General features: G+C 39.6%; 1 protein-coding gene across 4 annotated transcripts in view; it reads left to right on the top strand.

Moving 5' to 3' along the window:
- zgc:86598 (STKc_CK2_alpha domain-containing protein) overlaps positions 1-26,688 on the top strand; it is a 103,723-nt gene that overhangs the window by 30,451 nt on the left and 46,584 nt on the right. The window contains exons 2-7 of one of the 4 annotated variants that reach the window (XM_060943157.1): positions 19,812-19,942; positions 20,785-20,896; positions 21,595-21,696; positions 23,110-23,196; positions 26,049-26,099; positions 26,187-26,246. In XM_060943157.1, coding sequence (XP_060799140.1) covers positions 19,842-19,942; positions 20,785-20,896; positions 21,595-21,696; positions 23,110-23,196; positions 26,049-26,099; positions 26,187-26,246 — 513 coding nt within the window. In that variant the 5' untranslated portion in view covers positions 19,812-19,841. The remainder of the gene's footprint in view (positions 1-19,811; positions 19,943-20,784; positions 20,897-21,594; positions 21,697-23,109; positions 23,197-26,048; positions 26,100-26,186; positions 26,247-26,688) is intronic. The other 3 variants (XM_060943159.1, XM_060943158.1, XM_060943160.1) reach the window with 3 other exon arrangements.

Genomic DNA, 26,688 nt, shown 5'->3' with positions numbered 1-26,688 from the left:
ACGAGCCCCAACCCCGGGCCTGGCTCCAGGGTGGGGCCCCGGCTGCGTCATCCCGGGCGATGTCACGGTCCTCGGATTTCTCTCCATAGGGGTTTTGGTGAACTGCTCTTAGTCTGGCCTGTCACCTAGGACCTGTCTGCCTTGGGAAACCCTGACAGGGGCATAATGCCCCCGACAACATAGCTCCTAGGATCATTCAAGCACACAAACCCCTCCACCACAATAAGGTGGCAGTTCAAGGAGGGACATATTACAAATATGTAATATTGGATAATTTTCCTCAATAAATAAATGACCAAGTATACTATTTTTGTCTCATTTGTTTAACTGGGTCTTCTTTATCTACTTTTAGGACTTGTGTGAAAATCTGATGTTGTTTTAGGTCATATTTATGCAGAAATATAGAAAGTTCTAAAGGGTTCACAAACTTTCAAGCACTACTGTGTGTGTGTGTGTGTGTGTGTAGGTGAAGCCCAGGTTGCTTTGATAGCGGCCTTCAGCTCATCTCTATTTTTGGGTCAGGTGTTTGTCATCATCCTCATGACAATACCCCATAGGTTTTCTGTGGGGTTCAGGTCAGGCAAGTTGGCTTGGCCAATCAAGCACAGTAATATCATGGTCAGAAAACCGTAGTAGTTTTGGCACTGTAGGCAGGTGCTAAGTCCTGCTGGAAAAGGAAATTGGCAGCTCCATAAAGCAGGTAGAAGCATGAAGTGCTCTAAAATCTCCTGGTAGATGGCTGCATTGAATTAATAAAAAACGGTGGACCAACACCAGCAGATGACATGGCACCCTAAATCATCACAGACTGCAGAAACTTCACACTGCACTTCAAGCCCCTTGGATTCTGTGCTTCTCCACTCTTCCTCCAGACTCTAGGACCTTGATTTCCAAATGAAATGCAAAATTCATTTTCATCTGAAAAGAGGACTTTGGACCATCAAGCAACAGTCCAGTTCTTTCTGTCCTTAGCCCAGGTAAGACACTTCTGACGACGTCTCCGGTTCAGGAGTGGCTTGATATTAGGAATGTGACAGTTGTAGCTCCTTTCCTGAAGACGTGTGCACGCGTGGTGACTCAATACACTGAAACCAGCCTCAGTCCACTCCTTGTGAATCTCTCCCAAGTTATTGAATCAACTTTTGACAATCTTCTCAAGGCTGCAGTCATCCCTGTTGCTTGTGCACCTTTTCCATCCAGCCTTTTTAGCAATGACCTTCTGTGGCTTACCCTCCTTGTGGAGAGTGTCGGTGATCATCATCTGGACAGCTGTCAAGTCAGCAGTCTTCCCCATGATTGTGGTTGTGTGTACTGAACTAAACTGAGAGATGCACAGTATTTTTATTGTTTTACTCAAACACGAAATATTCTAATAATTTGAAATACTGGATTTTTGATTTTTTATGAGCTATAAGCCATTAATTAAATCAACAAAAAGGCTTGTAATAGTTGACTTTACATGTAATTAATATAGAATATATGAAAGCTTACCTTTTTGAATTAAATAATGGAAAAAATGAACTTTTTCACGATATTCTAATTTTTTTGAGATGTACTAGTATATAACCACGCTATACAATTGTGAGCAGAAAAGCATGTCGGAATGCACAACACGTTGAATCTTGAGACACATGGGCTACAATAGCAGGAGACCATGTTGAGTTTCATGTCTGTCAGCGAAGAACAGAAAGATGAGGCTGCAGTGAGCACAGACTCACCAAAACTGGGCAGTTGAAGACTGGAAAAACGTAACCTGATCTGATGAATCTTGATTTCTGCTGAGGCACACAGATGGTAGTCTGATTTTGGCACCAACAGCATGAATCCATGGACCCAACCTGCCTTGTATCAACAGTACTGGCTGGGTTAGGTGGTGTAATGGAGTGGGGAATGTTTTCTTGGCATACTTTTAATACCAATCATCATGTGAATGCCACAACCTTTCTGAGTATTGTTGCTGACCATGTGGAGTCCTTACTGGCCACAGCTCGTCCATCTTTCAATGGTCTGCATCGAGTATTGTCATGCACCAAGTCACAAAGCAAAGTCGTCTTGGTGGTTTCATGAACATGACAATGCATCGCAGATTCAGATCTGGTGACTGGGAAGGCTGCCGAAGGGCATTGAATACAATCATGCCAACATGGACCAGAGTCTCAAAGGAATGTTTTCAACATTGTGTGGAATACATGCTATAATGTATTGAGGCTATTTTGCGAGTAAAGGGAGGCCCTACCCAATGTTAGTATGGTGTTCCCTAATGAAGTGCTCTGTGAGCGTACAGGATGTGCTGCATCACATTATTTACAGGATTTAGGCAGATTTGCTGGCTTTTTCCATTTGAGTAATGGAACACCAAAATCTTATAACGATGATTATTTCTGTCCCTACTGTAAATATTTATTACTGCAAAACTTAATTAATTTGTGAGGTTATATAATTTAGATGATTGTCTTTTTGTCATTACAAGGGACAGGTTTTTTTCTTTTGTTTTTTTTTTTTGGGGGGGGGGACTGTGTAGATGGTAGGAAACACTTGAGAAGGATTATAATTAGAAGAATTAGAATGCCTTTATTGTCACTATACACATGTACAATGAGATTAAAAGCAACTCCAATCAGTGCAAACAGCATAAAAATATGCAATATAAACACAGAACAAAAAATATAGTGCAAAAAAAAAATGGGTTGCTATATACAGTGTTGTGTTCCATATTATGGAGTGGGGTATTGCACATTATAAGTATTGCACAGAGTCAGTCCAGGTATGGCACATTATAAGTATTGCACAGAGAGTCCGGGTATTGCACATTATAAGTATTGCACAGGGAGAGTCCGGGGGCTGGGGGGGTTAGACTATGAAGTCAGTGCATATTCAAGTTCAGGATGGTTATGGCTTTTGTAAAGAAGCTGTTTTTGAATCTATTTGTTTTTGTCTTGATGCACCTGTAGCGCCTCCCTGAGGGCAACAGGTCAAACAGATCAAAGCCAGGGTGGGAGCTGTCCTTGGTAATGTTCTTAGCTCTGCTGAGGCAGCGGGAGGTGTAAATGTCCATCAGGGAGGGGAGAGGGCAGCCGATGATCTTCTGTGCTGCCTTTACTACTCTCTGAAGCCTCTCCCTGTCTGCAGCAGTGCAGCTGCTGTACCATACTGTGATACAGTATGTCGGCAGGCTCTCAATGGATGAGCGGTAGAAGGTCAGCAGCAGGTTGGAGTCCAGGTTGTACTTCCCGAGGACTCTCAGGAAGTGTAACCGCTGCTGAGCCTTCTTGATGACTGCCGTGATGTTCTCTGTCCAGGAGATGTCGGCAGAGATGAGAACGCCGAGAAGCCGGAAGGTGTGGACCCTCTCCACACACTCGCCGTTGATATGAAGGGGGGCTAGGTCAGTGCTGTGCTTCCTGAAGTCAACGATGATCTCTTTGGTTTTCTTGGTGTTCAGAGCAAGGTTATTCTCCGAACACCAGACTGCCAACTTCAGGACCTCCTCTCTGTAGGCTGCCTTGTCTCCCTTCGAGATGAGTCCGACCACAGTGGTGTCGTCAGCAAACTTGACGATGAGGTTGTTGTTGTGGGTCGAACTGCAGTCATGGGTGTAGAGGCAGTACAGGAGGGGGCTCAGCACACAGCCCTGTGGAGAGCCGGTGCTCAACGTGCGGGTGGAGGAGAAGTGGGGGCCAAGTCTCACAGTCTGGGGCCGGCTGGTGAGAAAGTCCTTTATCCAGGCACATGTGAGACGGGGGAGGCCGAGAGTGTCCAGTTTCCTGATGAGAATGTCTGGGATTATTGTGTTAAAGGCTGAATTGTAATCCACAAAGAGCATCCGGACGTAGCTCTGGCACTGCTCCAGGTGGTTCAGCACAGAGTGGAGAGCTACGGCAATGGCGTCTTCTGTGGATCTGTTCGCACAATATGCGAAGTGGTGGGGGTTGAAGTCTTGGGGGAGGTAGTCCTTGATGTGCTGAAGAACTAGTCTCTCGAAGCACTTCATGATCACCGGGGTGAGGGCCACAGGACAGTAATCATTCAGACTGGTGACAGGAGACTTCTTCGGCACTGGGATTATTGTTGCTGATTTCAGGCAGGGCGGGATGACTGCCTGAGCCAGGGAGAGGTTGAAGATCCTGGTGAAGGTGAGGGCGAGCTGATGGGCGCACGCTCTGAGCACCTTGCCAGGTACTCCGTCTGGGCCTGTAGCTTTCTTGGGGTTCACTGCCAGGAGCATCCGTCTGACATCGTGCTCCTGTACAGTGAATGGAGTGGTGCAGGAACCGGGTGGGGGCAGGGCTGGAGCAGATGAGTGCTGCTGGGATGTTTCAAAGCAAGCACAGAAGCAATTTAGCTCCTCTGCCAGCGGCGCACTCAGGTCTCCTGTTGACACATCACAGCCTCTAAAGTTTGTGATGTCTTGTATACCCCGCCACGCCTCCCGTGTGTTGTTGCTGGACAGGTGGGACTCTATACTTATCCTATGGTCCGCCTTGGCTTTTTTAATTCCTCTTTTCAGGTCAGCTCGAGCAGCTCTGTACAGAGCTCTGTCACCTGACCTGAAGGCAGCATCGCGGGCTCTGAGGAGTGAGCGGACCTGGCTGGTCATCCAGGGTTTCTGGTTTGGGAAAACCTGGACGTTTTTGTCCACTGTCACATTCCCAATGCAGAACTTGATATAGTCCAGTACCGTTCCTGTGAATATCTCCAGCTCCTGGTGTGCTCTCTGGCTGTTCTCAGATTTGATTTTTGTTTCAGATGTAAGGTATTTTGCTCTGTTGATGTCTGATGCAATATCAACTCAACTGTATGACTAATCATCTTTTTTTTTTTTAAGGCTGTCAATCGATTAAAAAAAAAAAACCTAATTAATCACACATTTTCCAGTGAATTAATCGCGATTCAAAATTGTTTTTCTTCTGAAGACTAAAGCTTGTTATAATGCATATTTAAATGTAAAATCACCAAATTTATGTAGAATAATCACAGAGGATGTATATTTCGGACCCCGTTGTTTAACAGCATATTTAAACACAGAACTATGTAGTTGCAGAAAGAAAACTCAGGCCTATAAAGTGCCAGTTGATTTCAAAATCAAGGCCAGAGAGAGAGCAAGAATACCCAGCGCGCGCGCACACAACGTGGGAGGGACAGAGATGGCAAACAGCACACCAGAGAGAGAAGAAAGAATCAACTGAACTGCAAGGTTCAAGCAGTTCGTCCAACTTCTGCGCTTTGTCAAGCTCCTGTGTAGTCAGCATAGAAACTTTTTTTTTTGCTGTGCCAATGTAGTGGTGAGTGGAGGCCCCCCCCCTTATTTTTATTTGTTTGTTTGTTTGTTTGTTTGTTTGTATTCGCTTGACCATGTCTAGGGTAGAATTCCACCGTGTGGCAACTTCTTGAATGCACAATTCTTCCTGATGTCTGAGTGCAACTTGCTGTTCTCTTAATTCCCGGATGTTTGATGGACTGTTTAAAGTGACTGACAGTCTTGTGACATTTCGCCAGAACACTTTCAAATCCACTATCGTGAAGGGAAACGGTGATCGTTCTTTGCAGACTGTGGGCCATGCAAGGCAGATGATCAAATGGAAGTAGTCTAGCAGCTGCAATCATATTACAGGCACTGTCTGTGCCAAGAGTTCTTAATTTTTCTGCAATATTCCACTCTTTTGTGACCTCAAGTAATATTCAAAACTAGCCCTTTTGAATATTAGATCACTTTTAAACAAGTCATTTTTAATTAATGATCTTATTTGTAAACACAATCTTGATTTTTTGCTTCTAACTGAAACCTGGCTGGATCAAGCAAATAGTGCTACCACCCTTATTGAAGCAGCTCCCCCAAATTTTAATTTTTTGAATGTTACCCGACAAGGGAAAGGTGGAGGGATCGCAAATATTTTCAAAGTCTCTTTTCAATGTAAACAATCCTCACTTGGTGATTTTATGTCCTTTGAACACTTATGTGCACTTGTTACATTGCAGACCAAGTGGAAGAATTCATAACTCAACCTGTACAAAATGTGAGTACTGAAAACTGGCAAATGATGGGTGCTAAGCCTAAAAACAAAAACAGAAGAGTAATTACTTCAACACCAGCTCGTTCTACAAATTACAATAGGATCTACAATCCTATGGAAAATCCACAGCCCATAAAGCTTCAGAACAAATTTGAATGCCTCAGGGATGTGGAAGAGGATTTGTCAAGTGGACAAACACATAGTAAAAAGAGATCGCACCAAGATCGAAGAGCTGTGAGAAGAGGCAAAAAGCAGCTCGTAACACCACCTGATCCCACAACCCTTGTTCTTGGTGATTCCACTGTAAGACAATTAAAAGGTTATGAGATGATTATTTGTTGTCTTCCAAATGCATCCATCTCTGACACCAAAGACAGCATTTTGAAACTCATGTCCGAGCATAAAACGATTAAGCGTATCGTTGTACATGTGGGAGCAAACGATGTTTTCAGAGAACAGCTGTTTGTCCAAGATGATTTCAGAAAACTTTTTTCTGAGCTCTACAAGACTGGAATTCAATCTTTTATCAGTGGCCCACTCCCAGCGAGAGGAAGTTTTGCTTTTTCTCGACTCTTCAGTCTTAACACCTGGCTTGGAAAAACTTGTTCTTCATTTGGTATGAATTTCATAGACAATTTTAATCTTTTTTGGAATCGCAAAGAATTCTACAAGCCAAATAGCACTGAACTCAGCTGGATTGGAGCCAAAGTCTTAGCAGACCACTACAAACTTGCAATCTTTTCTCAGCCAGCACCGAGGAAAACAGTTGATAAGATGTCGCAGACTGACATAGTTACAAAGCCTAAACAATCATCTTTGCAAGTCGTCATCAAGGACACACAAACATCTGACTTGCAGGCCTCCCAACATTCAAGGACAGACGACTCCACTTCTCCTCGGATGGATTTCCCAAATAGCATGAAAAAACTGTTTCCTATGGCTACGCTCTCTTTTTCTAGTCCAAATTTGTCGCGACAAGCAGTGTACCCAGTTCATCAAAATTGTGTTCGTCCAGGACTTTCAGCTGGCTACAAATCTTTTTCACCATCCAAAAGATACATGTCATCTCCAGTCCTTTCACCCTCAAACCAAATGGAACATTTAGAAAGTCTTGTTTGATGTACTCTGGGTCCCTGCAAATGGATGTAGAAAAAAGCAGGGATCCGATGTTGACACTATTCCTGTGTTGATAAGAAACAGAAAACATAGAGCACATTTAACCCTGGGGGTGAACCAATCTAATCTCCTTCCTGTTTTAAAACAGCATCAGAGTGCACAATCAAATATTACTGTAAAACTAGCCCTTTTGAATATTAGATCACTTTTAAACAAGTCATTTTTAATTAATGATCTTATTTGTAAACACAATCTTGATTTTTTGCTTCTAACTGAAACCTGGCTGGATCAAGCAAATAGTGCTACCACCCTTATCGAAGCAGCTCCCCCAAATTTTAATTTTTTGAATGTTACCCGACAAGGGAAAGGTGGAGGGATCGCAAATATTTTCAAAGTCTCTTTTCAATGTAAACAATCCTCACTTGGTGATTTTATGTCCTTTGAACACTTATGTGCACTTGTTACATGCTCTCCTAACATATTATTATTAACTATTTATAGGCCTCCGAGACATTCAGCCAAAGTCTTTCTTGAAGAGTTTGGTGAATTGTTATCAGTCATTTGCTTAGAGTTTGATTGTCTTATTATATCTGGGGATTTTAACTTACATGTAGATAATACTGATAACATTTATGCCAAAGAACTATTTGCAATTATTGATAACTTTAACCTAGTACAACATGTACAGGGACCGACCCACTCTCGTGGTCATACTCTTGACCTCGTCATCACAAAGGGTCTTACTGTTTCTTATACTGTTGTTGACTTGGCCTTATCTGACCATTTCTGTGTTTTCTTTGAAGTTTCTATGTCTCCTCACATTCAGAATAGCTCAACGACTATAGGCAGGAGAGTCATAAACGACAACACGTGCTCTTTTTAAGCAAGCTCTCTCTCAGAACTCAACCAAAATGTCAGACTCTGTAGATGATTTACTGGAATTTTTTAATTTAAATATGACCCAAATTATGGATGATATTGCTCCATTCAAAATCAAAAGAATCAATGATAAGCAGAAAGCACCATGGAAGCAGTACCCGGCTGTTAAACTGCTAAAGAGAGAATGTAGAAAGACTGAAAGAAAATGGCGCAAATCTAAACTTCATATCCATTATCAAATCCATAAAGAGATGCTTTGTAATTATAATTATGAAATTCGTAAAGCAAGACAGTCTTTCTTCTCCAACATCATCAGCAGGAATATGAACAATGCCCGTGTGCTATTTTCAACAGTAGAGAAGCTAACTAATCCCCCACCACAATTAGCACCTGAACTTCTTTCAGTTAATAAATGCAATGAGTTTGCATCCTTCTTCAAAGGTAAAATTGATAAAATACGGCAGAATATTTCTCATAATATATCTCAGCTGCAAAAAATTGAAAAACTGCAATCACCAATGACACAGATAGATAACTTTAACACAATGTCAGAATTTTGTTTAATTGATTATGAGACTCTTGAAAAAACTGTACAAAATCTCAGTTCTTCAACATCTGAACTGGACATTCTGCCCACCAACTTTTTTAAGTCTGTTCTTCATCTTATAATTACAGATGTGCTTCAAATTATAAATACATCCTTGGAGACTGGTGTTGTTCCTGTGTCCCTAAAAAAAGCTGTTGTAAAGCCCCTTCTTAAAAAAAATAATCTGGATCCTTCAGTGTTAAATAATTACAGGCCAATATCAAATCTACCATTTATCGGGAAAATCCTGGAAAAAATTGTCTTCAATCAATTAACTGCCTTCTTGATATCAAACAGCCGTTTTGATAATTTTCAGTCAGGATTTCGTGCCAATCATAGCACTGAAACAGCGCTGATTAAAGTTATAAATGACATACGTCTTAATACTGATGCAGGCAAAACATCGGTCCTGGTATTACTGGACCTCAGTGCAGCTTTTGATACTGTTGATCACAACATACTGCTATATAGACTTGAACACTGGGTTGGATTGACTGGTAAAGTTATCAATTGGTTAAAATCATACTTAAAAGATAGAAGCTTCTTTGTTACCCTGGGAAATTGTTCCTCAACGTCAATGCCCTTGACCTGTGGTGTCCCCCAGGGGTCGATTCTTGGACCATTACTTTTCAACCTTTATATGCTCCCACTTGGGCAAATTATCAATAAAAATTCAATTTTGTATCACTGCTATGCAGATGATACCCAAATTTATTTTGCTCTATCACCAAATGATTATGCCCCCCTTGAATGTCTCTACCAGTGTATCGATCAAATCAATAGCTGGATGTCACAAAATTTTCTTCAGCTGAACACAGATAAAACAGAAATAATTCTATTTGGAAAAAAGATGAAAGACTCAGGATTACCACTATTCTTGACACAAAAGGGATTAAAACTAAAGAAATGGTTAAAAATCTTGCCTCTGCATGCCTCTGCATCGTGTTGCTCTTCTGTTTTTCTCACAGTTAGTGTAAACGATTGCAGTTTCCATTCCTTATCAATGAAATGTGCTGTGACACCCAAGTAATTGTCATTGCTCATAGAAATCCAGTGGTCTCCAGTAAGGGTGATGTCTGAACTTGCTGAAGCATGTTCAACTTGCGTGTCCTCTCGCCTTCATACAAAGTGTGTATTCATGACACAATGGTTCCTCTCGAGAGTAGATTACAAGAGGTGTCTCCTGATGCTAATTGAACTATTTCTGTTAGTTCATTGTCTTTTACTATGCTCATGGGTCTGAAATTTTTAGCTATCCAAGTAGCCAAAACAGTGGTAACCTTTTCACTTACTGGTTCAGTTATTCGCTCACGAGGACCACATTCCTGTAATGTAGACTGGTGAGCAGTACAGATGGCTTCCATAGGGTGTTTTGCATGAAGGTGATATTTTAAAGACGAGATGCTTCTGTTATGATTGAATTCGGCTTTGCAGACTGTGCCAATTACTTTTGTTTTGCCAATGGTTCCATTGGACAACTTTTTATATTGAAACTTTCTGCCCAAAGCTCTTTCACTGTTCGTCTCCATCTTTAGCTAGGGATTGTCTCTGGCTAGGATGAGGTTTCACAGCATCCGTGTCATAGGTCAGCCCCCGCACAGGAAGTAAATAAAATGCAACTGCATTAATTGTGTTTTAATTTATTTTAATGCGTTAAATATTTTAAATTAATTGCAATGAACATGCTAATTTTGACAGCCCTAGCATTTTTCTTCAGTTGGCACAGGATTTGTGACTTGCAAGTCTTTGGCCACAGCGTGTGATATCAAGTTTAGCTGTGATACTGAAGGAGACTGTTCATCCACTAAAGTAGTTGGAAGTCAAGACCCAGGAATTTCTGGAATGATACTTTTAACAAGAGACCATCTGTCCATTGTATCTTGTGCTTTTCCCCTTTTGTGAGGATGCTACGTTTTTGATGAATTCTTCATGACAAATTTATGGTAGTCGTCCAAGACAAAATGCACATTCTATATTGGTTTTAATCAGCATGTCATGAATATTAATTAGGGTATTAGGACAGTGAAAATATGGTCAATTTCTTTATAAAATGGATAAGTTAAATAATTTTGATAACATTTATAAATTCTATCTCTCTCTGACTGATATTTAACCAGATTCAATGAAAACAAAGTCCAAATGTGCTTTTTGGGCAATTGTGCACCTAAATTATTGTTTGGTTGTTGTAAGAATGTTCATTTCATATTTCCAGTGTTGACACTGCGTTTGTAGCCCTGATTAAAAGTCTTGCATTGAAAGTGTCTAATAGAACAGTCTAAACATCACAATTTTGACATTTATTTACATGATGTAATTCTGTGCTTACTTACAGATGTATCAATCTTTGAGTATAAGTAGTATATAAATGTTTGCGTAAACAAAAAAAAAATTCTGCCAGATTTACAAACTGCTGTTTGGTAAACTGATATTATTAAATGCGTATGTTGATGAATTGTAATCACCTGTAAATTGCCAAGAGCATGCACCACACAGCTGATTTGCATGTAGTAACACCCACAAAACTCCATAAAAGTTAAAAGGCACAGACAGCTAAGTGATCAGGGTAAAGGCTGAGAAACAGAAGTAGAAGTTTTGACACTACTATGCCAATAAAAATATCGATCATCCATAACATTAAAACCACTGACAGGTGATGTAATTAAGCTTGATTATCTCATGACAGTGCCACTTGTCAAGGGGTGAGATATATTGGGCAGCAAGTGAACAGTCAGTTGACTTTGACAAGGGCCAAATTGTGATGGTTAGGTGACTGGGTAAGGGGGGTGAACTGCACGTCTTGTGGTGTATTCCCAGAATACAGTGGTTAGTACCCACCAAAAGTGCTCCAAGGAAAGACAACTGGTGAACTGGAGACAGGGTCATGGGTACCCAAGGCTCACTGATGCAAGTGGGGAGCAAATGCTAGCCCGTCTGGTCCGATCACACAGAAGAGCTGCTGTAGTACAAATTGTTGAAAAATGTAATGCTGACTATGACAGAAAGGTGTTGGAACACACAGTGCATCCCAGCTTGCTGTGCAAGGAGCTGTGTGCTGCAGACCAGTCAGAGTGCCCATACTGACCCCTGTCCACCACTGAAACCACCTACAGTGGGCACGTGGGCATCAGAACAGGTCCATGGAGTAATCAAAAATAGTGGCCTGGTCTGATGAATCATGTTTTCTTTTACATCATGTGGATGGTGGGGTGTATGTGCACCGCTTACATGGGGAAGAGATGGCACTAGGATACACTATGGGAAGAAGGCAAGGCAGTGTGATGCTCTGGGCAGTGTTCTCCTAGGAAACCTTGGGTCCTGGTATTCGTGTGGATGTGATGTTATGAACCACTTACCTAAACATTGTTGCAGACCAAGTTCACCCCTTCATAGAAGCAGTATTCCCTAATGGTATTGGCCTCTTTCAGCAGGATGATGCTCCCTGACAACTGACAAAAGACTCTTCAGGAATAGTTTGAGGAACATGACAAAGTGTTGATTTGGCCTCCAGTTCCCCAGATCTCAATTTGATTGAGCATCTATGGGATGTGCTGGACAAACAAGTCTGATCCCTGGAGGCTCCACCTCAACTTACAGGACTTAAAGGATCTGCTACTCACATCTTGGTGCCAAATACTACAGCATACCTTCAATGAACAGTTGCTAACTTCAACAAAATAGACTTCATGTTAAAACCATGATGCATTTCCTGGTTACGCAGTTGCAGTTTGACTATATAGGACACATTTATAGAAGTGAGTGGGTTTTTTTTTTGTTTTTTTTTGTTTGTTTTTTTAATTATAATCACACTATTTGTTATCACCCAAATGAGGATGGGTTCCCTTTTGAGTCCAGTTCCTCTCAAGGTTTCTTCCTTATGTCATCTGAGGGAGTTTTTCCTTGCCACTGTTGCTACAGGCTTGCTCATTAGGGATCAATGTATGAGTTCATATGTTTAAAATCTTGATTTTCCTGTAAACCTGCTTTGCAACAATGTCTGTTTTTAAAATCGCTATACAAATAAATGGACTTGACCTTCAGAAGTCTTATGGAGTCCATGCCTCAACGAGTCAGAGCTGTTGTGGCAGCACAAGGGGGACTTGTGCAAGATTAGGCAGGAGGTTTTCGTTTTTAGTACATAAAATTGGTGTTTTAATATTGTACACCAGTCAGCTATGGTTTTAATGGTATTATTAATAATAATAAGACTGCCAGATGTTCTATCAGCAGAGGTGTTTGTTTACGGATTACGGCTATTCGCAGACAGATCGGCCATTTCTTCATTTATACCACACGCCAAACATCACATTAGGCCCACAGGCCAAATCCAACCTTTTTGTTTTGTTTTTTCCCCTCAAAGGGTAATGATGTATTTGAAGGGTAGTTAATATAAACTGTGCTGTGTATACATGCACTCTGGTTTCCACTGTGGCTGGCTTGACTGCAATCTGAATGCAGGTTAAATCAACACATGTATGCTGTGCTTGATGCAAGTCACACTCTCATCTGATTCAGAAGCATGTCGTGTTTTATGCTGGCATTGGTGTAAGCAAAAGTTAATTTGAGAGGGCTGAGGAAATGTACAAAATAACACATGGTTTTCCTGGTGTGCACAATTAAATTAGTGTGATGTGCATGTGCATTTCAGACAGCAGTAGCTGATCAAGAGCTGGTGACACCAAGTTATTTAAAAATGTATGGTACAATCTACTGTCAAACAATCTTTTAATATTAATTTTTCCTTCTTATTAACATTGTAATGAAATACATTTGACAGTACCACTTTAAAAAAAATTACAAATCATGATCATTTATTTTGCAGTAAACCCTAGCAGCTTTTGCCTCCATATCTTTGTCTCTTTAAACAGTTCTGGACAATTAAATTGCTTATGGTAATATTTTTAAATGGAATATTTGTGATAAATAAAAATTCACAACATATATGCTTTGAGGTGAACAGTGCTGTGTAATGTAAAGCATCTCTGGACTTTAAAGGAGGTCGTAATGTTTTTTGTTGTAACATGCCACCATTTCAATCAAATATCTTTATTTGAAAATGAAGTGATGTAGTGCACCAACACAGCATGCTTCATTACACTCCAAATAATCAGTAATAAAATTTGTTGCCAACTATTTTACTAATTGATTGTCAATTTTGTTGATTTATTTATTGCAGCCTTAATTATGTCCCTCCCTGTAATTTTCTGTTTTCACCATGAAAGAGATTCAGACAAATAAACTAATGAATGAGGGTGGTACATCATCTAGTTTTTAAGGTTATTAGATAATTTCATATCAAGATGAAAATACATCAGAGACAACTTTATTTTGTTACTCTGCTTTTCATTGAATAAGTTTTCTTTCTTTCTTTCTCTCTCTCTCTCTCTCTCTCTCTCTCTCTCTCTCAAACTGAAAGACCAGGCTCTTGATTAAAGATGAGAATAAAACTCCATATAAATATAGCCGCTCACACCCTGGATGTGAGTGACGCCAGTGCATAGCAGTCTCCTATGTCACCACATGACATCTGTTCCACACAATATGATTGGTTGAAGGCGTTTATTCATGGTGCAAAAGCTCAGAAAAATTGACCTCGGTGTAAAGAAAAGCCACTTTTTTGCTGGGTAATATGTGCATTCTGTGTGAAAGTACTCATGACACAAGTTTGAAAAAATATCAACATGCAGATTAATCATACAAAAAACCTGCCCCCTGTATGTGTGTAAAGGCCTTGGATCTGTATACATGTTTAGCTTTGTGTAGTATTCATTTTCTTTCTTGGTTGTGTATTTTTATTTATAAATCAACTGAAATCATTCTCTATTTACTCTGACAGAAAACAAGGGCATGGCATGAAATTAAATGAGATTTGTTGGTGAAAAGTGCTGCTAATTTTAAGTGATGGGTCTGTCTCAGAAACTGGGTACTGTGGGGGTACCCCACTAAATATACTCTGTCAATAAACTATACGGTTTTGAATGGTGATGTTGGTTTTAATTTGAAATAAAATGAAAGAAATAATACAGATAAAACTAAATCTTTGATGTGAATACTCTACTCAGAATTTGGCAAAAATTCTGCAAATTTGTGGAAAAATGGCAGCTTGATCTGGGACATGATAAATGGTTGACTACATCGCATTCCCTTAAAAAGGCTGTAGTCCACTGAAAAGTCTACAGTTATCACTAATTGTATTTTAAGTTGTAACTTTATACACCTAAGGATTGGTGCGCTCACAGAATAATCATAACCGTAATAAAACATCATGCAAAATATTTGATCACTGTTGTAACTCCATTTTCCGCAGACCCAAAACCATTACGATCGTGTGTTTTGATCTAAATGGAAAGCCTCAGGGTCAAAGTCACTACCTCACCAAAAGTAGGAACTCAAAATCACTACGCCATATAAAAATTTAGTTATAAATCTGCGATTTTGTTTTTTAAAACGAAAGCTGAAAGTTAGGATATGTTTCTTACAGAATATGTTACAGTGGTAGCTGGTCTTGTATGAATTTCTGAGCTATAAAATGAGTTGTGGTCTATTTTTTACTGTAGCGTGTTTTGTGTGCGGGGAAGGACACACATTAACAATTTGCATGTGTAGAATGGAATTTTCCACTCCAACAGTTAGAAGTTGATCTCACTTCCATTTGCGGTCTTTCTGTTACGCGAGTGATCTGTTCAGATGTCGTCACTGAAAAGGTGAGTTTTGACAGTTTTATTTTGTTTTAGTCTTGCAGTATAAGGCAATAGAATGTTTCTTTTTCATCTTACTTTCATATTTTGTAGTGTTTGCGTATTTTTGGCCAATATTTTGCAACCATGGTCAATTTAGATCGAACTTTTGATAGAATCTACGGCCAGTCATTTTGCTCCGTCCGGTGCGGTAGTGATGTCCCGTTGCTCGTGCACCACAGCAGAGACCCGCGCGACCTTCAGCCGGTACAGTCACTGTTCTTTTACCACCGCCGTTATTCTCATCTTTCCGGTGTGTTCTTGATTTTTCCATTATGTCCTATTGTCCTATTTCGCCATATCAAATACCCAAAATGTATCATATTATTCATATTTAAGTGAATAATCAATTCAGTCATCATAACTTGGCATTTTTAACCCAAGCAATCAAAAAGAGGAAATTTATTCAATAATTTCACTCATCTGTGAAGGAGGGGCTTTAATTCTTTATGATGTAGTTATTTTATATGTAAATCAATTTTACAAAAGCATTTGAATTGTAATCAAAAAAATTTTCCACAGTGGAGGCCAGATAAAGCAAGATGCTATCTTTTATTCTTATTAAACATGACAAAAGAAACATTGAGTGTTAGGTAAATGCAAAAAAAAAAAGTAAAATTAGAAAATTTATTTTTTGACCATAATGCTCCAAATGAGAGACCAGTTTCTGAGACGGACCCTGATACTTTATAGCAAGGAACTATGATATTAAATTGTAGAACTATGTAAAATGAGTAAACTTCATGGCTCAGGTTCGGACCTCACGGCTGGCGGGTCTTCCTGTGTGGAGTTTGCTTGTTCTTTCTGTGTCAATGTGGGTTTCCTCCTACAGTACAAAGACATGCAGATTAGGTAAAATACTGAGCCATTGGGGTGACACAAGCCCAGATAGATTGGGGAGGGTTGCGTCAGGAAGGGCATCTAGTGTAAAATCTATGCCAAATCAAATATGCGGGTCATGAGGAGCCTCTGTGGTGACCCCTAACGGGAGCCGCTGAAAGAAGATGCAAAACGAATAATGGTCACTGGACAAAATGTCTGTGTACATTATAATGCTTATATTAATGTTTTATTTATTTACAGTGGTGCTTGAAAGTTTGTGAACCCTTTAGAATTTTCTATATTTCTGCATAAATATGACATAAAACAACATCAGATTTTCACACAAGTCCTAAAAGTAGATAAAGAGAACCCAGTTAAACAAATGAGACAAATATATTATACTTGGTCATTTATTTATTGAGGAAAATGATCTAATATTACATATCTGTGAGTGGCAAAAGTATATGAACCTTTGTTTTCAGTATCGGGTGTGACCCCCTTGTGCAGCAATAACTGCAACTAAATGTTTCCGGTAACTGTTGATCAGTCCTGCACACGGGCTTGGAGGAATTTTGGCCCATTCCTCCATACAGAACAGCTTCAACTCTGGGATGTTGGTGGGTATCCTCACATGAACTGCTTGCTTCAGGTCCTTCCACAACCTTTCGATTGGATTAAGGTCAGGACTTTGACTTGGCCATTCCAAAGCATTAACTTTATTCTTCTTTAACCATTCTTTGGTAGAATGACTTGTGTGCTTAGGGTCATTGTCTTGCTGCATGACCCATCTTTTCTTGAGATTCAGTTCATGGACATATGTCCTGATGCTTTCCTTTAGAATTCGCTGGTATAATTCAGAATTCATTGTTCCATCAATGATGGTAAGCTGTCCTGGCCCAGATGCAGCAAAACAGGCCCAAACCATGATACTACCACCACCATGTTTCACAAATGGGATAAGGTTTTTATGCTGGAATGCAGTGTTTTCCTTTCTCCAAACATTACGCTTCTCATTTAAACCAGAAAGTTCCATTTTGGTCTCCTCTGTCCACAAAACATTTTTCCAGTAGCCTTCTGGCTTGTCCACATGAGCTTTAGCAAACTGCAGACGAGCAGCAATGTTCTTTTTGGAGATCAGTGGCTTTCTCCTTGCAACCCTGCCATGCACACCATTGTTGTTCAGTGTTCTCCTGATGGTGGACTCATGAACATTAACATTAGCCAATGTGAGAGAGGCCTTCAGTTGCTTAGAAGTTACCCTGGAGTCCTTTGTGACGTCACCGACTATTACACACCTTGCTCTTGGAGTGATCTTTGTTGGTCGACCACTCCTGGGGAGGGTAACAATGGTCTTGAATTTCCTCCCTTTGTTCACGATCTGTCTGACTGTGGATTGATGGAGTCCCAACTCTTTAGAGATGGTTTTGTAACCTTTTCCATCCTGATGAGCATCAACAACACTTTTTCTGAGGTCCTCAGAAATCTCCTTTGTTCATGCCATGATACACTTCCACAAACATGTGTTGTGAAGATCAGACTTTGATAGATCCCTGTTCTTTAAATAAAACAGGGTGCCCACTCACACCTGATTGTCATCCCATTGATTGAAAACACCTGACTCTAATTTCACCTTGAAATTAACTGCTAATCCTAGAGGTTCACATACTTTTGCCATTCACAGATATATAATATTGGATCATTTTCCTCAATAAATAAATGATCGAGTATAATATTTTTTTTGTCTCATTTTGTTTAACTGGGTTCTCTTTATCTACTTTTAGGACTTTTGTGAAAATCTGATGTTTTTGGTCATATTTATGCAGAAATATAGAAAATTCTAAAGTGTTCACAAACTTTCAAGCACCACTGTAGGTATATAATGGATTGCTTGTGCTGTCATTAGTTGTGCGTATATTAGGGTTGAGTGATTTTTTTTACCTTTTGATTCTTGGAGCGATGTTCACTAGAGTCTTCCTACTCCTGGTAGGGTTACCCATGCTGAACAGATCGAAGGGTAGAGACCAGACAAAGAGTGATCCCCTGGTCCTCCAGGGTGGGGGTTGGGCTGATAACCTTCTGTAAAAACGCACTATTACAGAAATTGGAAGCAGAGAAAATCTATCAAATCTCAGGGATGCTGTGGAACAACAGCGAGCCCATGATGCATGAGGGCCAAAGCCGACAGGAAACCCTTGGGCTGACTAGGCCATTTTTACACCCGACAAAAATCATGAGGATTGGTAACTGGAATGTGAGAACACTACATAGAAGTAGTAATCTTACACAGGTGGCAAAAGAGATGGTTTGAAATAATGGGCATTATTGGACAGGTCAAGGGAGGATGCAGTTGCCAGACAGAGAAACTGTATTTGACCCAGGCAATGACCTGGGTCCTGGAGATGAAATAAAAGCGAGGATGGCCCAAGACCACCTGGAGGCACATTGTAGAGAAAGGGAGGAAAGTGGCGAGTAGTGGTGGTTAATCGGAACAAGTAGAGAGACTCTGTGAAGGGCTTATGTGCCACGAGGCATGAAGCAGATGGGTAACAGTCGTGTTGGGTATGGCACTATGTCCCTAAAACCAGTTTCGGCAGTGGAGGAGTTCAAGTATCTTGGCATCACAACTGAGGAAGGAATAGAGCAAGAGGTCAGCAAACTGATCGTGTGGAAGCTGTACGGGTCTGTCGCAGTGAAGAGAGAACTGGGCCAAAAGATAAATCTAACCCTCCAGGATAAGTGGTTTAGAAAATGGATAGATTGATAGCCAAGTCAAACAAACCCTGATTTTATGGCTTGGTCAAAACTCAAAACATTCTCTTTTTCCCTTGTCAGAAAGTGAGTGTTCCACAAGTCTAGTCAAGAGCTTGTGAGATTTTCCAAGAGGTGTTGGTTAATATCAAAACAAAATATCATGTATGGACAATAAAATCTTATGGTTATATAGCTGATTATATGCTATAATACATTGGGAACACCTTTTTCAAGAATTTCTCTCAGTATTAACTTACAAAATGTGACCATGTTTTGAGAATTGAATTTGTTTATAGGACTAGGCATGCACAAATTGAGAATCTATAGAGATATTCAACACATGGGTGAGTTGATCATTAAAATTTTGAATGTTTGAATAGGTTCAGGTAGTCATGTAGTCAACTGTTTTACTGCAATATTGAGATGGCCTGATAACCCGTAACTCTAAGGTAGGGTTAGGAACTCGTCAATGTTTTGAAAACGCACTAATCAGACATGCCTAGTACATACCAGGCATTTCTAATTAGTGCATTTTCAAATCAGTGCTTCAAGTCAGTGAACGTGTGTGTTTTGTGTACGTTTGAGTTGGCCTAAGAGCAGGGAACTTGACAGCACTGTACAACCAGATTTCACCTCCTCTGTCATCATGAATGAACTCTACCTTGCTTGGCTTGCACCAAGATTAAAACTTCCCACCTTTGGCTGGGTTTCAGTGACTTAATCCAATTTAACAAGCCATGGCATGAGGATGGAATTTTAATTACCATTCTTTCATTTCTTCTGATCTTGTCATTGTTCATATGGACTAAGTCATCATGTTTATGGATGCACACATGCTTGACCTGGTTTAACCTGGTGACATGGTATTAATTGCTGAATCTTACTTTGGTGAACATCTTCCCTTTCTCATAGGCCTGACAGAAGCAGCAACACATTTTAATAATGTCTGGCCCGGTCACCAGCCGCTCCCGGGTTTACCCAGATGTCAACACACAGAGACCTCGGGAGTACTGGGACTACGAATCGCATGTTGTGGAGTGGGGGTGAGCCTGCTGGTGCTTGTTTTTGATTGTAAAGATATAGTACAGTGGGTTGAAACAGTTGCTCGGGCATTCATTTCATCATGTTATTGGTCATGTTTTGAGCCCATTTAAGAAAGCTAAGAAATATGAACTTTTCAGGATATGATCAAATTATTGCAAGGACATTATTATATATTATGACTTGTGTATGTAAACAAATATGTAAATCTTTCTTGTGTAATTTTGACACATTGTTTACTTTTGTTAAATCACACAAAAGTGGAGCATCTGAACTTGGTTTATGTGTTCAACCACCAACCTTTATGCATTTTGTGTAGGACCTCAGTCTTCTTTTTCTCCCCAGAAAAAATGTGATAAGCCCATCTGTGAATCTAAAATGATTTACAGCTGTGTAGGTATTTTTAATGCACCAATATTAACAGACACCCTAGTTAGTGTATATTTAGCATTGGATAACTATATTTATTCAAAAATATTACTTGTATACTCAAAAACAGCACTTTTCGTAATGAAAGTGGCACGTTAGGATGAAAAAGGTTAAGAAAAAAAAAAGACCAAGGGAAATGGGTGTAAAATGAAGTGTAAATATTAACACACTCTTAACATATAAGTTGAATGCCAGTGCTGACTAGAAAGTGATTAAAAATGCTGCTTGCTTTCCTGCACCGGTCAGTGCAGTTTTGCTCATACATGTATACCAGTTTTTACAGTGACCAGACCCCCATGGGTACTGTAAAACCCTGTTTTTATTATTATTATTATTTTATATTATATTATGCATTTAATTGCAATAAAACTGTTAACTTGTTTTTTAACACAGCTTCTTGTATTTGTTTTTAAAGGAACCAAGATGACTACCAGCTTGTTCGTAAACTAGGGCGTGGCAAATACAGTGAAGTTTTTGAAGCTATCAATATCACAAACAATGAGAAAGTAGTTGTTAAAATACTCAAAGTAAGTACATTAGACTGCCTGTTTGTCTGGAAACCTGTTTAATTATGTATGATTATCATTAAGGAAAAGATTTGTTAAATAACTGGATTAATTATTATTGATGGGTGGATGGGAATGAACTGATTTGTGGAATGAATGGATGTTTGCAGGGATGGATGGATAATCCATCATATACATATAATGCTGTACTGCTGTGCCATAGGAAGTCTTTGAGAACTGCAAATGGAGTTCATTTCAGTTTATTGGAGCACAGTATACCTGAACAGACTAAACCTCTTACATTACATGCCATCCTAACTCTCATTTTCCAGGTCACTGATGAGCATCTTTGCCAAATAAGCTTGTTTGTATTATGGGCTCTAACAAAAAAAAAAAAAAAAGACTTGTAACTCAATCCTGTCCACAAAAACCCAAATTAAGAGAGGGAGACTTTCTTTAAGAGAGAATTCCTCTTTCTTCTTGTAGCTGAACATGGCTCCAGATTCATTTGATAACATTTTGTGAGATGAGAGGTTTCTTTCATGCTATGTCATAAATGCTTGTGGAGATTAGCCACATCTCTCTTAATGTAGCCAGGTTTTTATTTTGAGCTTCCCTTTACTGGAGACAGGATGGGACGAGTGCAACACAATCAGTGCCTGGAATTGAAAAGGTTTTTGGACTCAGTTTTTGTCTCCTTTTTTTCTTTCTATCTACAGCCAGTAAAGAAGAAGAAAATAAAACGAGAAATAAAGATCTTAGAGAATCTGCGAGGTGGCCCAAACATCATCACACTTTTAGACATTGTGAAGGATCCAGTGGTTAGTATCATAGTACATCAAAAATAAAATGAGGTTAAAGGGATTTATTTGGATTGGGCTGATGGATGATGCCCATCACATCATCATGATGTTGAGCCCGGCAAATTTTAATATAAGTGCAAACACAAAGTTCATTTTAAATCTCCCTAGTTTGTGCCCGCTGTAGTAAATCAGTGAATGAGGCTTTATTTGAATTACAAAACTGAGGATTAAAATTTACCTACAGACCGAACTTTCCCATTCTCTGCTTTATCTGTCTGAAACAAACAGTTCCTAATTGTTATATTGTTAACATTTTTTCAACCATGTCTCAGTCCTGCACATTTAACGGAGTTATTTTATGTTTAGGAAAAATGATCATAGGTTTTATTTTGTACTTATGAACTAATTAATCTTTGTAAGATGGTCATTTAACGTTGTGGGTTGGGGTTATTGAATAAAAATAAAATAGTAGATAATACTAACCTGGTTTTAGTAGTCATTAACAAATGCTACAGTTGTGTGAAAAAATAAGTACATCCCATGGAAATTGTAGACTTTTCTCAACAGATTTAAACAAGCAAACATTTCACTCTCTTTGATACAGTGCCTACAGATAAAGACCCCGTTTACACGTAGCCGGGTATCTATAAAAACGGATATTTATTTATGCGGTTGCACCCATCATTTACATGTAAACGGAGGTTTCAGTCACTGAAAACGGCTGCTTTCGAAAACTCCAGGCAAAGTGGAGATTTGTGAAAACTCCGTTTTCATGCCTGCGTGTAAATAGTGGAAAACGGAGTTTTCTCTGTGTTATGGGGAAAACGGAGTTTTAGCATTGTGATCTGACGGTCCCTCCTCCTTGGCTTTCAGATCTCTGGTTGGCTTTTTATTTGTTTGACATGTTTTTGACAGCCTTCCCTGGCTGTTTTTGAGCATTGTGTAAACGGAATTATTTTCTAGTATGGGGAGGAGAAGATACCCGTTTTCATAAATACCCGGCTACGTGTAAACGAAGTAAAAGATACTATACTCCAACAAACAACACATACAATTGACATTTTTTGTCATTTTCATAATTTAAATTAAAAAAATAAGTACACCTTTATAGTTATCACACTTTCATGTCCATAAAATTAGAATCAGGTGTTCCAGATTAGGTGCCACTGATCAGAACCTCCTGCAGGTGGAACCGGTCTTATTTAAACCTGACATCTAGGGTCTGGTGTTCTCTTTGCTACTGAAGTATGTGGTGTCATCATGCCAAGACCTAAAGAGCTCTCTAAAGACATCCAAAAAAAGCTTGTGGATGTCTATGAATCTGGCAAGGGATTTAAAAAGATCTCCAAGTTATTTTTATAGAAGTAAATCATTTCAGTGGAAGGAAATGTACAAGTGGCGTAGATCTCAAACAACTGCCAATTTGTCTAGGACTGGCAGCAAATTCAGCCCAAGACAGACCCTTTGATGATAAAAGAAGTTTCCAACGCTCCCAAAACTTCATCACTGGATCTACAGGTATGTAGTTCTTGCAACTGTTGGTGTGAAAGTGCAAACATCTACAATCAGAAAGAGATTGGACCAATTTGACCTGTATGCATGGGCGTCGCCACCATTGAATGTGAAGGGGACTTGTCCCCTTCACTTTTCATAATTCTTCGTTTGGACCCCCCCCCCCCCCCCCCCCCCCCACACACACACACATTTAACATTAAAATATTAGTTCACCCAGCGCTGTTTCTATTGCTTCGTGAAAGAATCCATTCCACTTGATCGATAAAAGAATACACATCCCACTGAAAATACACATACCACTGAAAATCCACTCCAGGTTTTCTGGTCGTTACCTACAACAACTCACTGCACTCAAGTGAAGTGAATCTCAGTGCAAGCAGAGAAATTCTGGTGCAAGGTGCAGACTGCTCGAAAGTGGAGGAGGCAACGTCAGCCCCATTGCCACCTCACAATGTCTAGCTCTTGCTAAAACCTTATTATTTTGTTATATGCCCTCAAAATTAACCCTAGGCCACGTTAAATTAATGTTCAACTAAACAATGAAATAAGCTTAGCCTAATGGGGTATTCTTGGTTGATGATGAATTGTTTGCAGTATTTGCTCCCTCCCCAGATGCAATGGACATAAGGAAATTCTTTACAAAGAAGCGGAAAGTAAGTCAAAATTTCCCCACAGGACAGGTTTTTTTTTTTTTGTCCCAATGGAAACGTTAGTGCAGTTAGCTGGCTAGTCAATGTTAGATGTATCAGCTAGCTTAATGTTAGCTATCATTTAATTCAAACCCAGTAGGCCGACCTTATTGTAATGCCAAGAATGAGGTCAAGTCTGCTCTGATGATATTTATTGATTCCCTGTTGTGATTTGAAGGACTTGTTTTGTCTGGCCTTTGCCAGTTTTCTGGAAAGTAACATGGGAAATCAGTGTATGGGGAAGGAATAGTAGAAAGGAACGTAATGGAGAGAGATGGATGTTATTCCAGGTGGATTGTGAAGGAAAGGGGGATAAAAGTTATGAAGTGGTAGAAATTGTGGTGGCACCAATGTAAGAAGGAGTTATATCTATAAATCTATTTGTTATACTAATCTGTAAATGTTACTGTAGCACCACCATTGCATGTAGGTTGACAAAACTGCACTTGTTCATTGTGTGAAGTTCTCTTTTATGTGTCATTGCTTGACCCAGTGTGATTTTGTGTTATGAAGACTGCATGATGCCATGCCATTTTTGTTATGAGTATCACTAAATCGGAAAAAAGCAAAATGCACCCACTAAAGTCACTGTTGGTGGTGAACAAAATTGCACCTGTTCATTGTGTGAAGTTATTTTTTATGTGTCACCGTTGCTTGACACAGTGTGATTTTGTGTTATGAAGTTTGCATGATGCCATGTCATGCCTGTTCATTGTGTGAAATTATGAATATTCTTATTTTTAAACATACAGTTGAGTGTCACTATTGCTTGGCACAGTGGCATGTTGTGTTACATCTAAAACTAAATAAAAAAGGAAACACAAAATAAAAAGTAAAATGCACCCATAAAGTCATTGTTGGTGATAAATTGTGTCACATGCATCTCATTATCTTAGGCAGAGCAGTGGGTTTAAAAACAGGCTGATGAATATATGGACTGGTTGAATGAGGACTTATTGTTGAGTCTCTAAAATAGTTATTGAATTAAGTGACTTTTGTAGGTAAAATGAGGTGTTTAACAACCTGTTAAAAATACAGCAGAATGCAGGAAATGGCGTCTAATTAATTAAAAATTTTCTGGGGGAGGACCCCCAGACCCCCTGCTAGTGTGTCCCCCCCCCCCCCCCCCCACCACCACATTAAAAATGCTTCTGACGCCCCTGCCTGTATGTGAGGTGTGCCAGAAAAAAAGTCTTTACTGTCCAAAAGGAATGTTAAAGCAAGACTCCAGTTTGCCAGTGAACATATACGTAGGCAAGGCCCAGGCTTTGGAAATAACATGCTCCAGACAGACAAATCAAAGGTAGAGTTGTTTGGCCAAAGTAAGAGTACATGTGTGTGGTGCAAACCAAAGACGGCTTTTCAGGAGAAGAACCTCATACCAACTGTGAAGCATGGTGTTAGAAATGTTATGGTTTGGAGTTGCATCACTGCTTCAGGGACTAAGCTTGCATTCATTGATTCAACTCTGAATTCTGAGTCTCATCAAAGAGTGCTTGAAGATAATATGAGGCCATCTGTTCAAAAGTTGAAGTTGAACTGGAGGTAGACCTTTCAACAAGATAATGATCCTAAGCACATAAGCAAATCCACCAAGGAATGGCTCAAAAAGAAGAAATGGAGGGTTATGGAATGGCCTTGTCAAAGCCCAGATTTCAACCCCATTGAAATGTTGTGGGGAGATTTGAAAATGGCAGAACATGCAAGAAAACCCTCAAACATCTTGAAACTGAAGGACTTTTGTATGGAAGAACGGTCAGAAATTTCAGCGAGCTGATATCGGAGCCTGCTGGACAATTATGCAAAACGCCTACAAGGAGTTATTTCTGTTAAAGGGGGCAATACTAGCTTCTGAAGCCAAGGGTGTACTTACTTTCTCCACAGACGAATATTACATCTGTTGGTGTTTTTTTTCTTGAATAAATGATTGAAAGAGCTAATTTTCCTTGTTGTTTTGTTCAAGTACTTCACGTCTATCTGTAGGCACTGTGTCAAAAGGGTCAAAGGTTTGCTTGTTTTAAATATGTTGAGAAAAGTCTACAATTTCCATGGGATGTACTTATTTTTTCCCATGACCATATATGATTATTTGGAAAAGGGAAGCACCGGGATTTCAGTGCTTTTGTAAGTATAATCGACAAGTTTCTCTCTGTTTTTGTTTTCAAGTCTCGAACACCTGCTCTGGTTTTTGAACATGTTAACAACACAGACTTTAAGGTGAATCTCTTGTTCTTTTACACAAAACATCATAAATGGCATGTTTTGAAATTAAAGTGAACCCAGTTTTTTCCTTATTTTGCGCAGCAATTGTATCAAACACTATCAGACTACGACATCCGATTCTACATGTATGAGATCTTAAAGGTAAGTTATAGTTCCTTAGTACACATCAAAATGCCAATTAGCTGGTAATTATCAAAATCATCATAATTATAAACTTGCAACAAGAGCTTGCTGATGTCCCATCTTACGGAAGAAAATGAGAATACTCTGGGGTTAATGAATCACGTGGCCAGTACCAGCATTTCTGCTCGTCTTGTACACCTGTAGAGGGGTGCGTACTTTTTCAAGGATTTCATATACTGGTTCATTTCCATTATTCCCTATTTCTAGTTCGCTTAACTAGCTTGTCACACATTATTACAATACGTTAGCTACCACTTTTACTCATAGTCAGTCAGTTTGCCTGGCTACCGGAACATGGGGCTGAACGATCATTTGTGCTTTTGTCACATAAACAGGACAGCATAGCAAAATTCATTTCTTCATAGAGGGTTAAGGGCCTTGCTCAAGGGCCCCAACAATG

This window comes from Neoarius graeffei, chromosome 16 (assembly GCF_027579695.1).
Source record: "Neoarius graeffei isolate fNeoGra1 chromosome 16, fNeoGra1.pri, whole genome shotgun sequence".
Taxonomy (NCBI): Eukaryota; Metazoa; Chordata; class Actinopteri; order Siluriformes; family Ariidae; genus Neoarius; species Neoarius graeffei.
This window is presented reverse-complemented; position numbering and strand designations above follow the sequence as displayed.